The sequence below is a fragment of the Diabrotica undecimpunctata genome, chromosome 7, assembly GCF_040954645.1.
Source record: "Diabrotica undecimpunctata isolate CICGRU chromosome 7, icDiaUnde3, whole genome shotgun sequence".
Lineage (NCBI taxonomy): Eukaryota > Metazoa > Arthropoda > Insecta > Coleoptera > Chrysomelidae > Diabrotica > Diabrotica undecimpunctata.
In genome coordinates this window covers 4,122,585-4,138,535 of record NC_092809.1, presented here as the reverse complement: position 1 = coordinate 4,138,535, position 15,951 = coordinate 4,122,585, and the positions used below count along the sequence as shown (strand labels likewise).

The 15,951-nt window shown below is 32.8% G+C and overlaps 3 protein-coding genes across 4 annotated transcripts in view; 2 read left to right on the top strand and 1 right to left on the bottom strand.

Moving 5' to 3' along the window:
- The window catches only part of LOC140444918 (facilitated trehalose transporter Tret1-like), a 148,623-nt gene that overhangs the window by 68,886 nt on the left and 63,786 nt on the right, over positions 1–15,951 (bottom strand). For both annotated transcript variants that reach the window (XM_072536614.1, XM_072536613.1), the window contains exon 2: positions 2,169–2,220. In XM_072536614.1, coding sequence (XP_072392715.1) covers positions 2,169–2,216 — 48 coding nt within the window. In that variant the 5' untranslated portion in view covers positions 2,217–2,220. The remainder of the gene's footprint in view (positions 1–2,168; positions 2,221–15,951) is intronic.
- On the top strand, positions 3,813–4,265 carry LOC140446149 (uncharacterized). The gene has a single exon (XM_072538678.1). It carries the CDS (start codon positions 3,813–3,815, stop codon positions 4,263–4,265), a length of 453 nt encoding a protein of 150 aa, XP_072394779.1.
- The window catches only part of LOC140446148 (facilitated trehalose transporter Tret1-like), a 28,133-nt gene continuing 19,655 nt past the window's right edge, over positions 7,474–15,951 (top strand). Inside the window, exon 1 of the mRNA XM_072538677.1 lies at positions 7,474–7,545. Coding sequence (XP_072394778.1) covers positions 7,474–7,545 — 72 coding nt within the window. The remainder of the gene's footprint in view (positions 7,546–15,951) is intronic.

Below are 15,951 nucleotides of genomic sequence, written 5' to 3'. Positions count from 1 at the left end.
CTTCGGTCTGCACTCCTAATATCTGAGACGAGTCTCTCGTGGGAACACTTTACTTTCGTTCCACAGAACTTTCGTTCCAAAGTGAGAATAAACGAGCTGCAATCCGTATACGTCTATTGGAGATCTAAGAGTGGTACAGGGTAGCTTCTTGGCGACTACCTGTCTACGTGCGAGGTTGAGTTCCTCTACCTGCTCTTACCTTTTCGCTCTGGGGTGGATAACGGACGGCTGTTTGTAACATAACACAGGTACAATTGGTAGGGTGAAGCCCAACGATGCTTCGTGCAACGTGCTACCCTCAAATGGTGTCGGACTCGTAGGGGTTAGTGGCTTTCTAAAAATCGGTTAGGTAGACCAGTGTCGCGCTGATGCTATATGTATCGGAGGTACACGAACTTCTTAATTGGCACTTGGCTATCTGAGCGTTATAAAAAAATTAACAATTCGAATTATAAAAGTATCCACGTGACTCCAAGACCGTTTTCAAACAGATGAATGTAAAGAAAAGTCCAAAATAAATCAAAAATAAAAGAATCTTATCGACCCCTCCAGGAATTTTCACACAGTATGCTGTCCTGGTTTATAACTCTCTATTAGAAGGTTAGATCAACCCTCCAACCTCTTCAACGACCGCGCAAAAAATGGAGTGACAACCTTCCATAGAGGTATTAATCAGCCAATGAACAAGTAGAATTGATTATAAAGAGAAAGAATAAGACTGGCAGTAGAACAAGACATACTCAGCTACATCGAAGAAAAACGTTTAATTTGGTATGGACATGTGAGAAGAACAGATCATACAAGGTGGATAACAAAGTTTTCTGATTGGAGTCCAATAGGAAGGAGGAAAAGAGGTAGACCCCGAAGATCATGGAGGGATGAAGTGGACGAGGCCATGGAAAGACGAGACCTTAGAGATGGAGAATGGCAGAACAGAAAGGACTGGAGACGTTGGCTGAAAGAAGGAAGGCGGTGACAGCTGTAAAAATCCTTATATAGATAGATAGAGAAAGAATAAGGAGATGATGATAAACAAAAGGACATAATGAAAAAAAATATCGTTGATGCACAGCCACAATTTTGGAATAATACCTATATGAAAGTTTTTCGAGCAGATTTACATGTACATCAAGGACATAGTCGTACGGGGAAGTACTCAAGTGGTTCCAAAATTTTATATTGAATAAAAATAGAAAAAAAAATTATTTATACAAACAAAAATATCATTACTTTATTGTACTTTGTTTAATAACAAATCTGAGTGTTTTTAATTTGTTTGCAAAACTGGATTCGTAACTTTCTAGAATCATTAAAATAACAATTGACGTGTTTCGATATATTTGTGTCATAATTTCCGACAAATATAATTGATTTTTTTTTTCGTGAACTTGAACTAAAGTTGTTGGTTAATAAATTGCCTATCCTAAGGTCGATTTTAATTTGTGTGTACACTGTGATATTATAGTAGTGCAATACGATCTCTGTGGCTATGAGAACATTAAAAAACCGCATGCATTTTATATGTGTTTTTACGATTTTTTAAAGCTACTTATGGATTTAAAATAACTTTGTATCTGCGTGTTGACGTCAAGAATTTTTTTCTATTCTTAAAATCTTAATATCTCAGTAGTTATTCTCCATAAATCAATACAAATGTTTATGTAATTATCTTTTGTAGTATTATCATTAATGGTATTATTTTATATTTTCTGTAAATGTACCTGCGATATTAACCAAATATTCGTTCTTTATCACGATTTAATTAAGTACATCAACAAATCTACCAAAGATTAGAGGATAAGTTTTATCTTTATCTTGATATTTAGATTTTTATTTAGATAGATAAAACCCAATCCAAGAAAAAAACTTCAAGCATTTTTATTAATATCTTTTTGAAAAAAGAGAAACGACTCTTTGCCTACTATTTCTTCCTCTACGCAACATAGGATAGGAAATAGAATCAATTTAATTGAAAATAGGTTATATTTGAAGATTCGATTTCAACTTAAGAAATCGTCCTTTCTTGGCTTTACCGACAGACGGATTATCCATCCGAAAGTTGGACCCTGTAATTAGGATCATTGAGATATATTTTAAATGGAATACTGATTAAGTTAACTAATTGTTTGCTGTATCAAATTATTCAAAGCTATAAAATTAGTACTTACGATTTTTCCACCGCCATATTCCCAAAATTTAGCTATAGGTTTAAGCATATTTCTGAAAAGAAAAAAAATATTATTGAAAAATTTGGAACCATTTACCGTAATATTGAATGAATACGGCCGGTTTGCGCTCGACCGTTTTGCGCCCTTACCTGAAATCGACCGGTTTGCGCTTTGCTATTTTCATAATAGAAATATCTAACTACTATAGTTTCCTTAATCGGCCGATTTGCGCTCTCTTGCAATATAATTTTAATTTCATTTTACAATAATAGTCTGGTGAACCTGCAGTGAAAAAACTAACATGTCAAATAAACAGAAACATCTTTTTCCTTTAGATTTGGAAAAAAAATGTCAAATCAAAACTAACAAAATTATTAAATGTTTCTAATACTTTCGAACAACAGAGTGTTCTTTAATCTTTAATACCTCTGTTTATAATCCTTCTAACTGGAAGTTAATTGTTTAGATATAATTAGTAACTAGAATTCCCAAAATGAGAGATCGCTGGAACTAACTTTCCTTTCTACCTGATAATGCGAACTGGTAACTACTTAAGTCATTAACAACGGGTATGGTAACAGAAAAATTACCTAAAAATTCGTGATAATGACCATATTGATGGTCAATCATTTGTATTGCGTTCTTTGAGATAGTAGGATTAAGAATTATTGTGAATCAGTGGAGTTGGTGTTTTAAAAATGGATGTGCAAATTATTGAAACTTCGAAGGAAAAACCATGTGCATTGTATAAAGGGTACAGTTTTCGTATGAAAAAAACAAATAAAGACGGTTCGGTTTTTTTTGAGTTGTTTGAAAGAGAAAACTGAAAAATGTCGAGGCCACATAAATATGGATAATAACACAATAATTAAGGAAGCCGACCATCTGTGTAAGCCGAGTGTTGCAGCGACAGAAGTTAAGCAGTGTGTCTTCAATGCACGAAAAAGAGCTAGGGAAGACAATAGTTATTTGCCGATGTAAAAAATATATCAAGATGAATTTCAAAGATTATATGGTCAAGGACTGGATTTCGTGACAGACATCCCAAAATTCTCTTCAGTGAAAAGTGGTTTAAACGATTGTAGAAAACGTGCGCGTGGGTTGATCACAGATCCAGCGGCAGCATCCGAAATAGTATTTCCAGAAGAAATTATTACAATGAGCGACTAAACGAAATTTTTATTTGTCGACAAGACCACTTCCTCGGGATACAAAATATTGGTGTTTGCCAGCAACAAAGCTATTGAGATTTTAGTTAACAGTAAGGACACTGTATTTATGGATGGAATATTCAAAAGCTGCAGTAAGCAATTTAGTCAAATATATACCGTTTATATCGATATTGGGAGTACGTCAGAGGAGACAAATACAATTCCATTGATATTTGCGTTACTTCCTAACAAAACCAAAGAGACATGCGATATGTTATTTTCATCAATGAAAGAGAAACTGCAAATTGGAAACCATCTCTTATAAAACTGGATTTTGAATAGGCAGTGATTGGTGCCTTAGAAAATTATTTTCCCGAAGCCAAAATTTCTGGTTGTAATTTTCATTTCAATCAATGTATATGGAAAAATGTTCAAAATATTGGACTTGTTTCTGAATACACTGACAACAAAGAGATACGTTTTGCACATAAGAATGTGTGCTGCGTTAGCGTATCTACCCATAGAAGATATCGATGATGGCTGGTTATGCATTCAAGAAACCTCTCCTATTTCTGAAAAAATGGAGCAGTTTTATGACTACTTTGTCAAACAATGGTTAGAAAATACTCACATTACCAAGGAAATGTGGAATTGCTATGATCTAAGACATCGCAGTAATAACGTTTTAGAAGGTTGGAATCATCGTCTGAATACATTAATAAGACCACATCCCAATGTATTCCAATTAGTGAAGTGCCTGGTTAAAGAAGCAGAATATTGTGATTACCTTTATGATCGATTTACTTTCAATCTAGAAGGAAAGCGGCGCAAGAAAACAGATATTAATCTTGATGAAAGAATATCCAAAACTTTACAGAAATATAAAGATACAAGGGACTTAAGGGTGTTTTTAAGGACATTGGCATCCAGAAGTTGCAATAAATAGACAATTTTTTATTCCCAAGAATTTTTTGTATTTTACTGTATAAAAAAGTTTGAAAAAAAAAAACAAAAAAAAATTTAAAAAAAATTAACAAATTAAAAAAAACGAAAAAAAAAATTAAAAAATAAAAAAAAACATCTTCTAAACACGCCAATGTTTATATTATGTATAAACTATGACAGTCCTAAGCCTGAATGAAAGTGCGGATAAAGGAAGATGGTTTATTTTTATTTTTTTATAGTTTTATGATTTTTTAAAACTAATTTTACTAGCCTAACCGTTACCTGATTGTTATGGTAGAATAAAATTAAACGTCGATTACAAGAGAGCGCAAAACGGTCGATATAAAAAAATAATTAGCTGTACATCTCCATTAAGAAAGTGTTAGAGCGCAAACCGGCCGATTTCAGGTAAGGGCGCAAAACGGTCGAGCGCATATCGGCCGACACCATATTGAATCATTCAGAAATGTTTTAGAAATATTAAATATTAAAGTAATAAGAATATATAAAAAAAGTGGGCACATTTTATATATTGTACATCTCAAATTCAACAGTATTAGAGATAGTGCAAGCACTCCTGAGCACGGCGCGCGCAGTAGACGAAATTTGGTTTACAATAGAACCTTTCTGCCTTTACGTGAATTTTGACTCTGTCTTCGCGTAGCTCCATGGTCAGGAGTGTTTGCACTATCTCTAATATTTAAGGACAGGTTCCTCCTAACAATAAAAATTCGAAATTTCTTTTTTAAAAATTTCCAAAAAATTTCAAAATGCTAAAAATAGTATAGAATTAGTTTCGAGGGACCGCGCACCTTGAAGTAGGTAAAGAAGAGGGGAGAGCAAAGCACATCACACACTTAATCCGGCCAGTCAAGCGGGCCGGGTCACAACAATTGTTTAATTTATTGGGCGTTTCTCGAACACACGTTTTTTCAGCTAAGTATCACTCGGACTTCGAAACTATTTCGCTTATCAAGATCAATCAAACGGCATTTCACTTTTTACATGTCTCTCTATCTCTCTATGTTCGGTAGTACAACCAAAAATATTCATTGTTATTAACAATTAAAAATGGAAAAAAAAAGGTCGAAAAATTCAAAATTCCGCCATTTTGTTTTTTTTTTAGTGAAAATGTTTCATTGTAATAACGACTACTTGTACCTAATTTGATGAATATAAAACTATTTTGCTTTCGGATGATTCGTTTCCAAGAAATGATAACATTCACCAACAAATTGAACGAGTTCAAGGAAAAAAAAATTCAAGTACCTAGTGTAATGTCTGTACTTTCACCTGTAAAAAATTTGATTGACAAATATCTTTTATACTATGAATAAAATTTCAGAATTATTTGTAATACGACCGGTTAATACAGCTGACGGCATAAAATTGTCTTTAATTTCCAGTTGTAATTTTAAATCTCTCTAGTTTTTCCTACTAAAAATACATCATCAACATACATCGAGCGCCAGGGAATATTACCCTGTAGTATTTTTTTAGCTGATAAAACACTAATGGAAATAAATAAGCACTGAACACTGAACCCTGGCGCAATCACGCTTTCACATGAAATTAGTCTTACTCACACATGTCCTAATACTAACTGTTATTCGCTCATATGTCTTTCACAATCTTCACATCCTCACTGGGAACGCATATTTCGGTTTCTTGACGTATAAATAAACCTTTTAGCTAACCTGTTTCTATCTTTTCTAATGCTATCCACACTTCCCCAGGAATATCATCTAGTCCAACTGCCAACTTTTCTTTCTAGGGTCTTTTCTATCGTTACGTAAATCACATTTCTTACACCAATCTTCTACACCTCGGCGACAATTGATCCGATAAAATTTGTCTCGAATTCTGACCAGTGTTCTTTTGACACCAAAATGGCCTCCAGAAAGGTTGCTATGAAGTTCTTGTAACACACATGTTTAATGTGTGATTTTGGCTGCACCACTTATTAAAATGTACGAACTCCATCAGGAATTTCCCACTTTCGATGTAATAAACCATTGGAAAGATATAGACGTTCCCATTGAGCCGGGTTCGTATTTATAGTTGTACTGTATTAGGTTAGTTCCTGTCAAATAGGCCTTACTTTATTTTTAAGTCATTCTCGTATATATTTTAAGTCATTATCTTTCTTTTGACTCTTGTTAAGGTTTTCCTTAGTCTGATCATTTTCTTCTTCCTGCATAACTGTGGTCTTTCGAAGACTTACTTTTTTGGTTACATTCTCGTTTTCTTTAAGCTGGCACTGACTTTAAACCTGATCTCTTAACATTTCTATTTCATTTTCCTAGTCGCTAGTTGTTCCCTCAGATGTGCAACTTCAGATTCCAAAATATCTTTTATTCTTCTGTGGTCACTTGCAAGAAATCAATTTCTTGGAGACATATATCTACTAGTATTTCTAGTAGACCTATGTGACGGGCTTCTAAATGTCGATCTGGACGACCTTCTGGCCTCGTTATCTGGCTCTAATTTCCTGACTTAAATCGGCTTTTGCAATAACTTTGGAAATACCGTATTCTTCCACAATTAAAACATGTTCTGTTTTAATTTTGAAATGTTTGTTGAATATTCCGCAGTATACTCAATATCTAGGATAAGATTAGTTGTTGTTTATCTGCAGTTTTGATTTCTTCATTTTCTTAAAATATTATTTCTTTTAATTTTGGGCGAGAACTGGAAATTGTTTTTGCCGCTTCATACTCCTAGGCTGAGATAAGTGCTCCATTTAGCGTTTGGTGATGCTTTAATCAAGGAATTTCTTGTATCTCAGCATCCTGTAGTCCATCTATGGATGCTTGTACACCAATTTGTTAACAAAATCTTTAAGTATCTGAGAGAACTTCACGTGCAATAATCTTTTAATATCGGGTTAATATTTTTGCAAGTGCTCATTATGTTTTTGATATCGAACTTTCAGCTGACTTTGGAAAACCTGCTTTAAATGCTGCGTTGACCATATCTTGTCTCTAAAGCCTAAACCAGAGAGGTATAGTATCCTCGAGAAGAAATTGCAAAACGGTTGCTGCCTGTCCTCGAAGCGACATTACCAAGGAAGCTGCCATTTTTTTCTCAATCCAACCATTTGCCCTAGCGAGAGCTTCGAATTAAAAACAATAAGTTTCCGGTGCTGTTTGGCCATTAAATGTGAGTGGTTTAAAATTTTACTAGTTCTAATTTTAGCTGGTTTAATTATGAAAGATGACGTAGCTGTTTGTTTAGATTCGACGTTAGTTACTGAAACAATAGTAGATAAAGAAGCTTGGGTAATAATTTGTCTTTTTAATTCAACTATTTTTCTTTCTAAACTAGATTTTAAATCGTTTTGTTGTTGTTTTAAATCGTTTTGACTTTGTTGATCTACCATTTTATTTTCTAAATCATTATGTTGTTCTTCTAATTTATCTCTGCTACTAGTATTTTGACTTACAGGTAGTTATTAGTATTCTTATTTACGCTTCTCTTTCATCTCTTCCTTTTCTTGTCTAAGCTTCTCCTTCAGTTCTTTCCCTTCTTTGCTTCTTCTTTTTTCTTTCTTCTCCTGCCTTTTTTTCATGTTCTTTTTATCGTCTGAACGTATCCATTTCTTTATTAATCTCAATGGATCTCGGATTAATCATTTACAATTGCTTATTATCTCTTTAATCCCATCGCTGTTATCAATGTAACACTTTTTTAAAATAATTTTGTTCAAACACGAACTTCTTTATAATACTTTAACAGACTAACGGGGAGAAGGTAACGAATACGTTAGCACAAAAAACAAAGACAAAGGCATTGCTAAGACGGCACTATAACGTATCTTTGTTGCTATTGGTCTGATTATGACGTACGAGGGCTCGTTGGAACGGGAAGGAGGTAACGAATCGGTTGAGGCAAATACAAAGATGGCGGATTAAATTAATAATACTTTAGGTTGGAAAAAATTCATTTCGAACACGAAAATTAAAAAAAATGTAAGTTTTACTTAAAGACAATCTACATATACAAGAGCATGATCTGAAGCATGAAAAGACTACAGATTTCAACGAGGAAGAACTTTTTTCATCAGGCTGTCTTATTTACTTTTGTTTGAAACTTTTCGATAATTACATATTTTTGAATCATCTTGGTATAATATATTCTAAACAGAGCAGTTTTAAATCGATCCAAGTAAGAGCTGAACTATGAGCGAAATGAAAATTATTCTATTTTCTATTTTTCTAATTAAATATTTTCTATTAGTTCCCAATAAGACTAATTTATTTTAAATATTAATTTATTTAATTAAAATTTATCTAATAAAAATGTGGATTAAATCGTATTTTTAAATTTCTAATTTGTCTTATAACTGCGTTAATAATTATTTAGAGTCTCCAATCAGTACATACATATTTCACCGATTAGGTCAATATTATAGTATCTAAAAAAAACCATAGCTATGAGGAAACAATGCGTCTTTCCCAATAGCAATAATATACTTTTAAAGGTTTGCTTGTAAGAACTACATTGTTAATCATATTAATTATTAAAAAATGTGCGTATCGACATTGTTACAGTTGTGACGGTGATAGCTGCGTCATTTATATAATTTTTACCAAGTTACTATTCTGAACAATTCAAATATTTCTATTATTTTAAAATTAACTGATGACATATACTCCAGAGAAATAAGAAAAATTTAAATAAAAATCACAGCAAATTTTTTGTCATCTAGAAAGATGATTGGTTGAAAAAATAAAATAGAGAAAGTGGTTATCTATTGCTAACTTTAGAAGAAAAGACCTACAATCCTGACAAGTGAACTAGTGGAGGTAGTTTAAATGATGTAAAAGTAATTTTGTGAATATGCGGTCAAAAAGTGATAGCAGTTTCTGGAATCGGAATGTTCATTGGAAGAATTTTGCAGTATATGAGTTTTGCAGCATTTGTAAGTACAAATAAGTAATTATTTCTCGGACGAAGCATTCTTATTCTCATGGCGCCATCTCATTTCGAAGGTTTGCGATCCAAATGGCAATTACAGTTTTGGAAACTGCTGCGCGAAAGATTTCTGCGGATGAGTGGTCGAACCATCTCCTCAGGTCTTTCAGCCACGAGTTCTGGCGTCTTCCTACTGATCTTTTGCCCTGTACTTTTCCTTCTTTTCCATGATTTAAGTATTGCATTTTCCTTTCTTTAATTATTCTTAGTAATTCTTTTTGTTTACACATGCGACGAAGTACCTCAACATTAGTAACTCTTTGTACTCATAATATTCTCAATATTTCTCTGTATATATACATCTCAAAGACATCTATTCTTTTTTCTATTTCAAAGTCCATTGTCCAACTTTTACAGCCATACAGTAAGACAGAAAAAACGTAACATCTGATCATTCGAATTATAAGCTGCAGACTTAGGTCTGATCTTGTAAAAAATGTTTTCATGCTCATGAATGCTTTCCTTGCTTGTTCGATTCTTGATAGGATTTCTTTTTTTGAATTACTCTGACTATTGATATTTGCCCCCAAATATTTTATGGAATTTAGCTGTTCTATTATTTGACCCTTGGCATACACATGTACGTTTATTGGTGTGTTTGAAAATACTAAAGTTTTAGTTTTGGAAACCTTTAGATATAAACCTAACATTTCGCTGTGGTGAACTACCGCATTTATTATATTTTGTAGTTCTTGTGCGTTGCTTGCTATTAAGACGGTATCATCAGCATATCTGATGCTGGGTTTGTTGGTCTGATATATTTTATAAACATAACATTTCACAACTAAATTTCATGTTTACACCTGTTTAAAAAGTTTACCATGGATTAAAAAATTGGTATCTGACATTGACAGATGACATCTGGCAGGTATCTTAAAATAATAGTAGTTCAGGGTCGTATCTTAAATATATGCCATAGTGCATTCAAAAAACAACTCAATTTATTAAAATATGATATATATTGGAAAGATCTTTGATGTCAGTATTATTATTAGAATTTGGATCTTTTTTTATGTAAATGATCTCCAATATGCATCTTTTGTTGCAATTTTGTTCTTTTTCCAAAACCTGTACATTTTCAAAACCAAACATACTCCTATTCAAAGATACTTCTATATATCCTTCCTATCCATATGTACTTCCTATCCTATATATACTTCCTATCCAAAGATACTCCTATATATCAAATAAACTCTCTTGTTTTAAAAACAGTGTAATGTTTTGGCTATTTTTGTTGATATTTTCTCGTATATGTAATCGAGCAGAAGGTACTGAGGTTTTTCTTAGGTGGTAGAAATACTAATTATAGACCTTTCTTGTGAAGTTTTTGATGTAAAATTGTATTAATTGTTTGTTCGTTGTACCTATTGTCTACTGTTTCTCAGATAACCTACGCGGCAACGTAAAACTTCCACTAGAGGCGGATGCTGACCCTCAGGCGATGTCTGACTTTAGACATCGTCTGAGGGTCTACAAGGGTATTTCTTACAATTTTAAAAACGTGAAATAGAGATAAGGCTGAAACATTTAAACTTACTGTGGAGTTTTATTTAATTGACCCAAGATACCCTACCGGGAAAGTGTTCGACAATGGGACTAAAAAAGGAGTTTAAAGATTTATCTGATAACAAAATTCGATATAATATTTGGTGGATATGTAATAACTTGCGAAAGAATATTGTATTAAGACAGAGAAGAATTATTTCACGTTCAGAGCGCTTGCGAAAGCCGTTCTGATGATGCCTATTGGGCTGAAATACGTATAAACGGATGCGCAAGCTCCCTATACGTGAAATAAAATCTTAACTGTCTTTTCCTTGTTATTTCGATATACTCTGTACGAGTACTAGAAACCAATTCGCTAAGAATTTTGCTTAGTTGAAGAGATATGTTGTGGAATGCAATTTTTAGATTCCCCATGTCTCTCTTAACACCTTTATCAACGTCTGTTTTTGCCTTGCAATTCTTAGAAGGCACAGATTAAAGCGGAATTCTTGAATTTGGTTTCGAAAATTAGTCTACGATTTTATTATCAGATGTCGCTACATTGCGTCTATACGAAGCCATGTTATAGTTGCTTCCTAAGACAGAGAAGAATTATTTCACGTTCAGAGCGCTTGCGAAAGCCGTTCTGATGATGCCTATTGGGCTGAAATACGTATAAACGGATGCGCAAGCTCCCTATACGTGAAATAAAATCTTAACTGTCTTTTCCTTAATATTGTATTAGTTTTAGCTAAGCTCTCGCCAAATAATTTCGGGCTTCATCAGAATAGTATAACATTGTATGTCCACTGTTGTTGACACACATTGGATGCTTTCGATTCTAGCGAGTCTGATGAAACCCGAAATTATGTGGCGAGAGCTTAGCTAAATAGAAAAGACACTCACTTTGAAGCACTTGTTTTATTGCTTCCTTAGTACCGGGTTGTTTTCCAGTTAATCTTACTATGTTATTTACAAGTAATTCGTTGCTGCATAAGAATTATATATGTATATATAAATATAAGAAAGCAGGAAGAAAGGAAGAACAAAGCGGGTTCCGTGCAGGAAGATCGTGCACCGATAACGTATTTTGTCTTAAACAAATAATAGAAAAAAGATCGGCTAAGAATCTAGAAACTCATATTACTTTTGTAGACCTGCAAAAAGCATATGACAACATCTCCTTAACAAAACTGTGGACAACGTTGAAAAGATCTAACATCAACCACACATTGATAAATGCTGTACAAGAACTATATAGAGACTCAAAGGCACAGATAAAAACAGGAAAATATCTAACGGAAGAATTCCTGGTTACAAAAGGCTTGCGACAGGGATGCTGTATCTCACCAACCTTATTCAAGATATATGTTGCAGCGGCATTGGAAAGATGGAAAAGAAAGGTACATAGGATGGGTATAGAGCTTAACAATGAATGTATATATACACTCCAGTTTGCTGATGACCAGGTAGTGCTAGCGACCGACAGGAAAGACATGCAGTACATGCTAAGAAAACTGATAGAAGAATATAACGACTGGGGAACGAATGTCAATACAACAAAAACCAAATATCTTTGTATTGGAAACGAGTCAGATAACATAGACCTCGAAAACGGACAACATATTTCCTGCTGTCAGAGCTATGACTACTTGGGTGTTGCCTTTGACAATACAGGAACTGATACACGGGAAATAGAAAAACGAATCACTCAAGCAAAAAAAGTCTTAGGATGTCTCAATGGTATACTGTGGAGTAAAGAGATAACGAAATGAAGGAAATTTAATATATATGAGACCATGATTAAAAATACTCTTCTTTATGGCGCTGAAACATGGAGAATTAGTGAAAAGAACAAAAAGCGAATAGAAGCAGTAGAGATGGATGCAATAAGAAGATCTTTAGGTATTTCCAGACGAGACCGAATCAGAAATGATCTAATAAAACAACGTATGGGAATAGAAGGAAATATAACTCAAGATATAGAGAAGAAACAATTAAGGTGGTATGGGCATGTTCAACGGATGCCAGCATCAAGACTCCCCAAAAAAGTAATAGAATGGCAACCGATAGGTCGACGGAAAAGAGGAAGACCCAGATTAGAATGGCAACACGGCGTGAACAAGTCCATGAGCGAAAGAAATTTAACAACAAACGACTGCGAAGATAGGAAGAGATGGTGTTTAGGTATCGGACAACGTCGAAAGACGTTCTAAACCGATGTATATATATATATATATATATATATATATATATATATATATATATATATATATATATATATATATAAATATAAACATAAACTAACTTATTGTTCCAATAAAATCTTCGCAATGATAATGGTTTTTATAGTTGCATAATAAATATTTTTTTATGAAACTAAATTAACCAATTCGTTTTTTAAGTATTTGCACATCACCTTTTCACTACAATAATAGAGTATTGAGATTTATAATGTATTTTTCGTGCGGTCGACCAATCTTGTTAAGTGTGCAAAAATTATAAAATTTTTCAATTGAGTAATAATCTAAGCTTAAATAATTGCCAGCACCATGAGTAGTTATGGAACAAATACAAAAAATACTTTTTAAGTTGAAATTGCATAACATCGCGCCGGTACGCTATTTCTAATTCTTTTAGCAATACAGTGTGACGATCTTTTGCCTAATAATTCAATATAAAGGTTGTCCTTTGCCCACCAATTTGCTACATACAATTATATTCATACGTATATATATATATATATATATATATATATATATATATATATATATATATATATATATATATATATATATATATATATGACGGCAGCTGTTACTTCATACTTTTCATTTTTTGACATGGCGATGTCACTCTGGAGAAGGACAAGATTGTCGCAAGTGTTTATTTATAATTTTTTCAACTGTGAAATAAACGGGGAAAGGGTGAGGAAAGATAAGGGTATATAGGGTTAGATCCAGATTTGTTGCGAAACTTTTTTTCAAAATTTTGATTTGAAAATCTTGATTGTCAATGATAATCGTTTGATTAAAAAAGAGATTGGAAATTTAGGGTTATTTTTTTGCCCTGTATTTGTCCAATTGTTTTCTAAACTTAGGTTGACCTAGTGTTTTCATTTATGGACGAGAAATATTGTGTCCATGAAGCTTTTCTCCTTAATTTAATAGTGTGTCTAGATTTGGTTCTTGCTCTTTTTAGTGCAGTCAGTGTAATTCTCCCCACATTTGTTTCTGCTGTAAATTTTTAGAGCAGATTTTTGCTGCTGCATAGCGTTTTCGCAAGAGAAGTTTCACCATGTGATACTTTTTCGTTCACCTGAAATGACAGATTTCCCGATGTGTGCTTCAGCTGCAAGGCAGATGGAGTTTACGAATTGGGTGAAGTCCATATCAATGTTGTCAGTTAGAGTGAGTTTACGTGGGAGTTTTTATTTTGATCTCGATTTTTTTAACATTATCTCACTGTTATATCATTTAAATTTTATAATTTATGTATTTTTAAAAAATATTTTTATTGTCTTTACTTATGGGATATTTTACGAAAAACTTTTTCTGTGAATTTTCTTCTGCACTTGTTCATTTTTACTTTTGCGTGTGATTTGGGTAAGTTTCATTTATAAGTCTTAATTATTGCCATTTGGTCTTCACTTTTTATTTAAATAATATTATTATTAACCTCTTTTTATTTCATTGTTAAAAACTGATATTTCACATGTATATTCGTATTTTTTATTAATTTTTATAGAATTTTGTCCTCGTATTATCTGCCTGAATTAATTTTACATTACTAAATTCTGGTATGGTAATTTTTAAATTGTTTTACATATGTAATTAATATTCATTTGCATTTCCTATGGTACATATTGTAACAGGAATGATATATATTGTTAAGTTATTTGCAATTATAAATAAGCACCTTTCCTATGCCATTCGTAAATCCATAGAGATTTCCTGCCTGCTTTAATTGAAACAAATACTTACGCCTTGATCAATATATACTTATTGTCTACATTGAAAGGTCAATATCAAGGTAAGAAGTTGTTAATCTGAGATTGTGTTTTAAATTGGTTTTATTTTAAGTACACAGTTTAAGTTTCGCACTTTATTTCTATAACGAGACAAATGTTTTATAGACCGCAAATATGTTTATGTATGTATTTAGTCGTTTTTAGCAGGAAGAAGAAATAAATCAAAAATGAAAAGAAATTAGTAGGCACTATAAAACTTATAAATGTAATTTATACCGTTCATTGCGAATAACCCTGAAAGGAAGCTTTATGAAGTAAGAAAATTAACAAAACAACAGAAATTAGAAAATTCTTCCAAAAATTGAACAAGTGGATTTCCAACCAACGAATGTGTAGAGATTAAAAGTTTTAGAGTTTCCTTACAGAGTAAAGGAAAATTCTAAAGAAATGAATTTTTTTTTAGGAAAAAATTCAAGGAAAATAGCCATGGATTTGATGACCAAATTGATCTGAATTATCGGGACAAAACACAAATAAATGGTCGCCTGGATCAATATTACTTTCAGTGGAATGGAAAATCGGAATAGTCCTGCTATAAGACAAAAGAGGAAAACAACTCTAAGGTGGAAATTATCTAGCACTAGCAGTAACGTTGCTAAATATAGCATATACTGCAGATAAACAAAAATGGAGATAAAAAAACAACTATATGATTTTGTAGACTATAATGAACAGAAACAGATCAATTAATTGGAAGAAACAACATACCTTTTTGTAAAATTAATAAATAAAAATGTATTAAATCAGTGGACACATAATTAAATAAATATGTGGCAGAAAAAGGAGAGGAGGACGTAGTCAATTCATGGAGAAAAATGATCAAAAAAACGAAGCACATAAAATAGTCTAAAGTATGATTTTAAAATAAATAAACTTAAGGATGGGATGATTTCTTAACCAGTATGAATTTATTTTTAATTCGTTATACAGCATTTCTAAAATAAGGGACCAATCATCAAAGGACTTGACCCACGTGCGGCGTATTAAGAGCGCGGATGGAAGAGTATTAAGAACCGACATTGAAATAAAGCAAAGATGATATGAGTACTTTAGAAAATTGTTAAATGAAGAACACCAGAGGAGAGATAAAGGATGCGGAATCTCAAATGAGAATATAATACCGGGGATAAGGAGAAATGAGGTTGTCGAGTACGATGAAGAATGGTGAGGCAGGAGGACCTGATGGAATACCTGT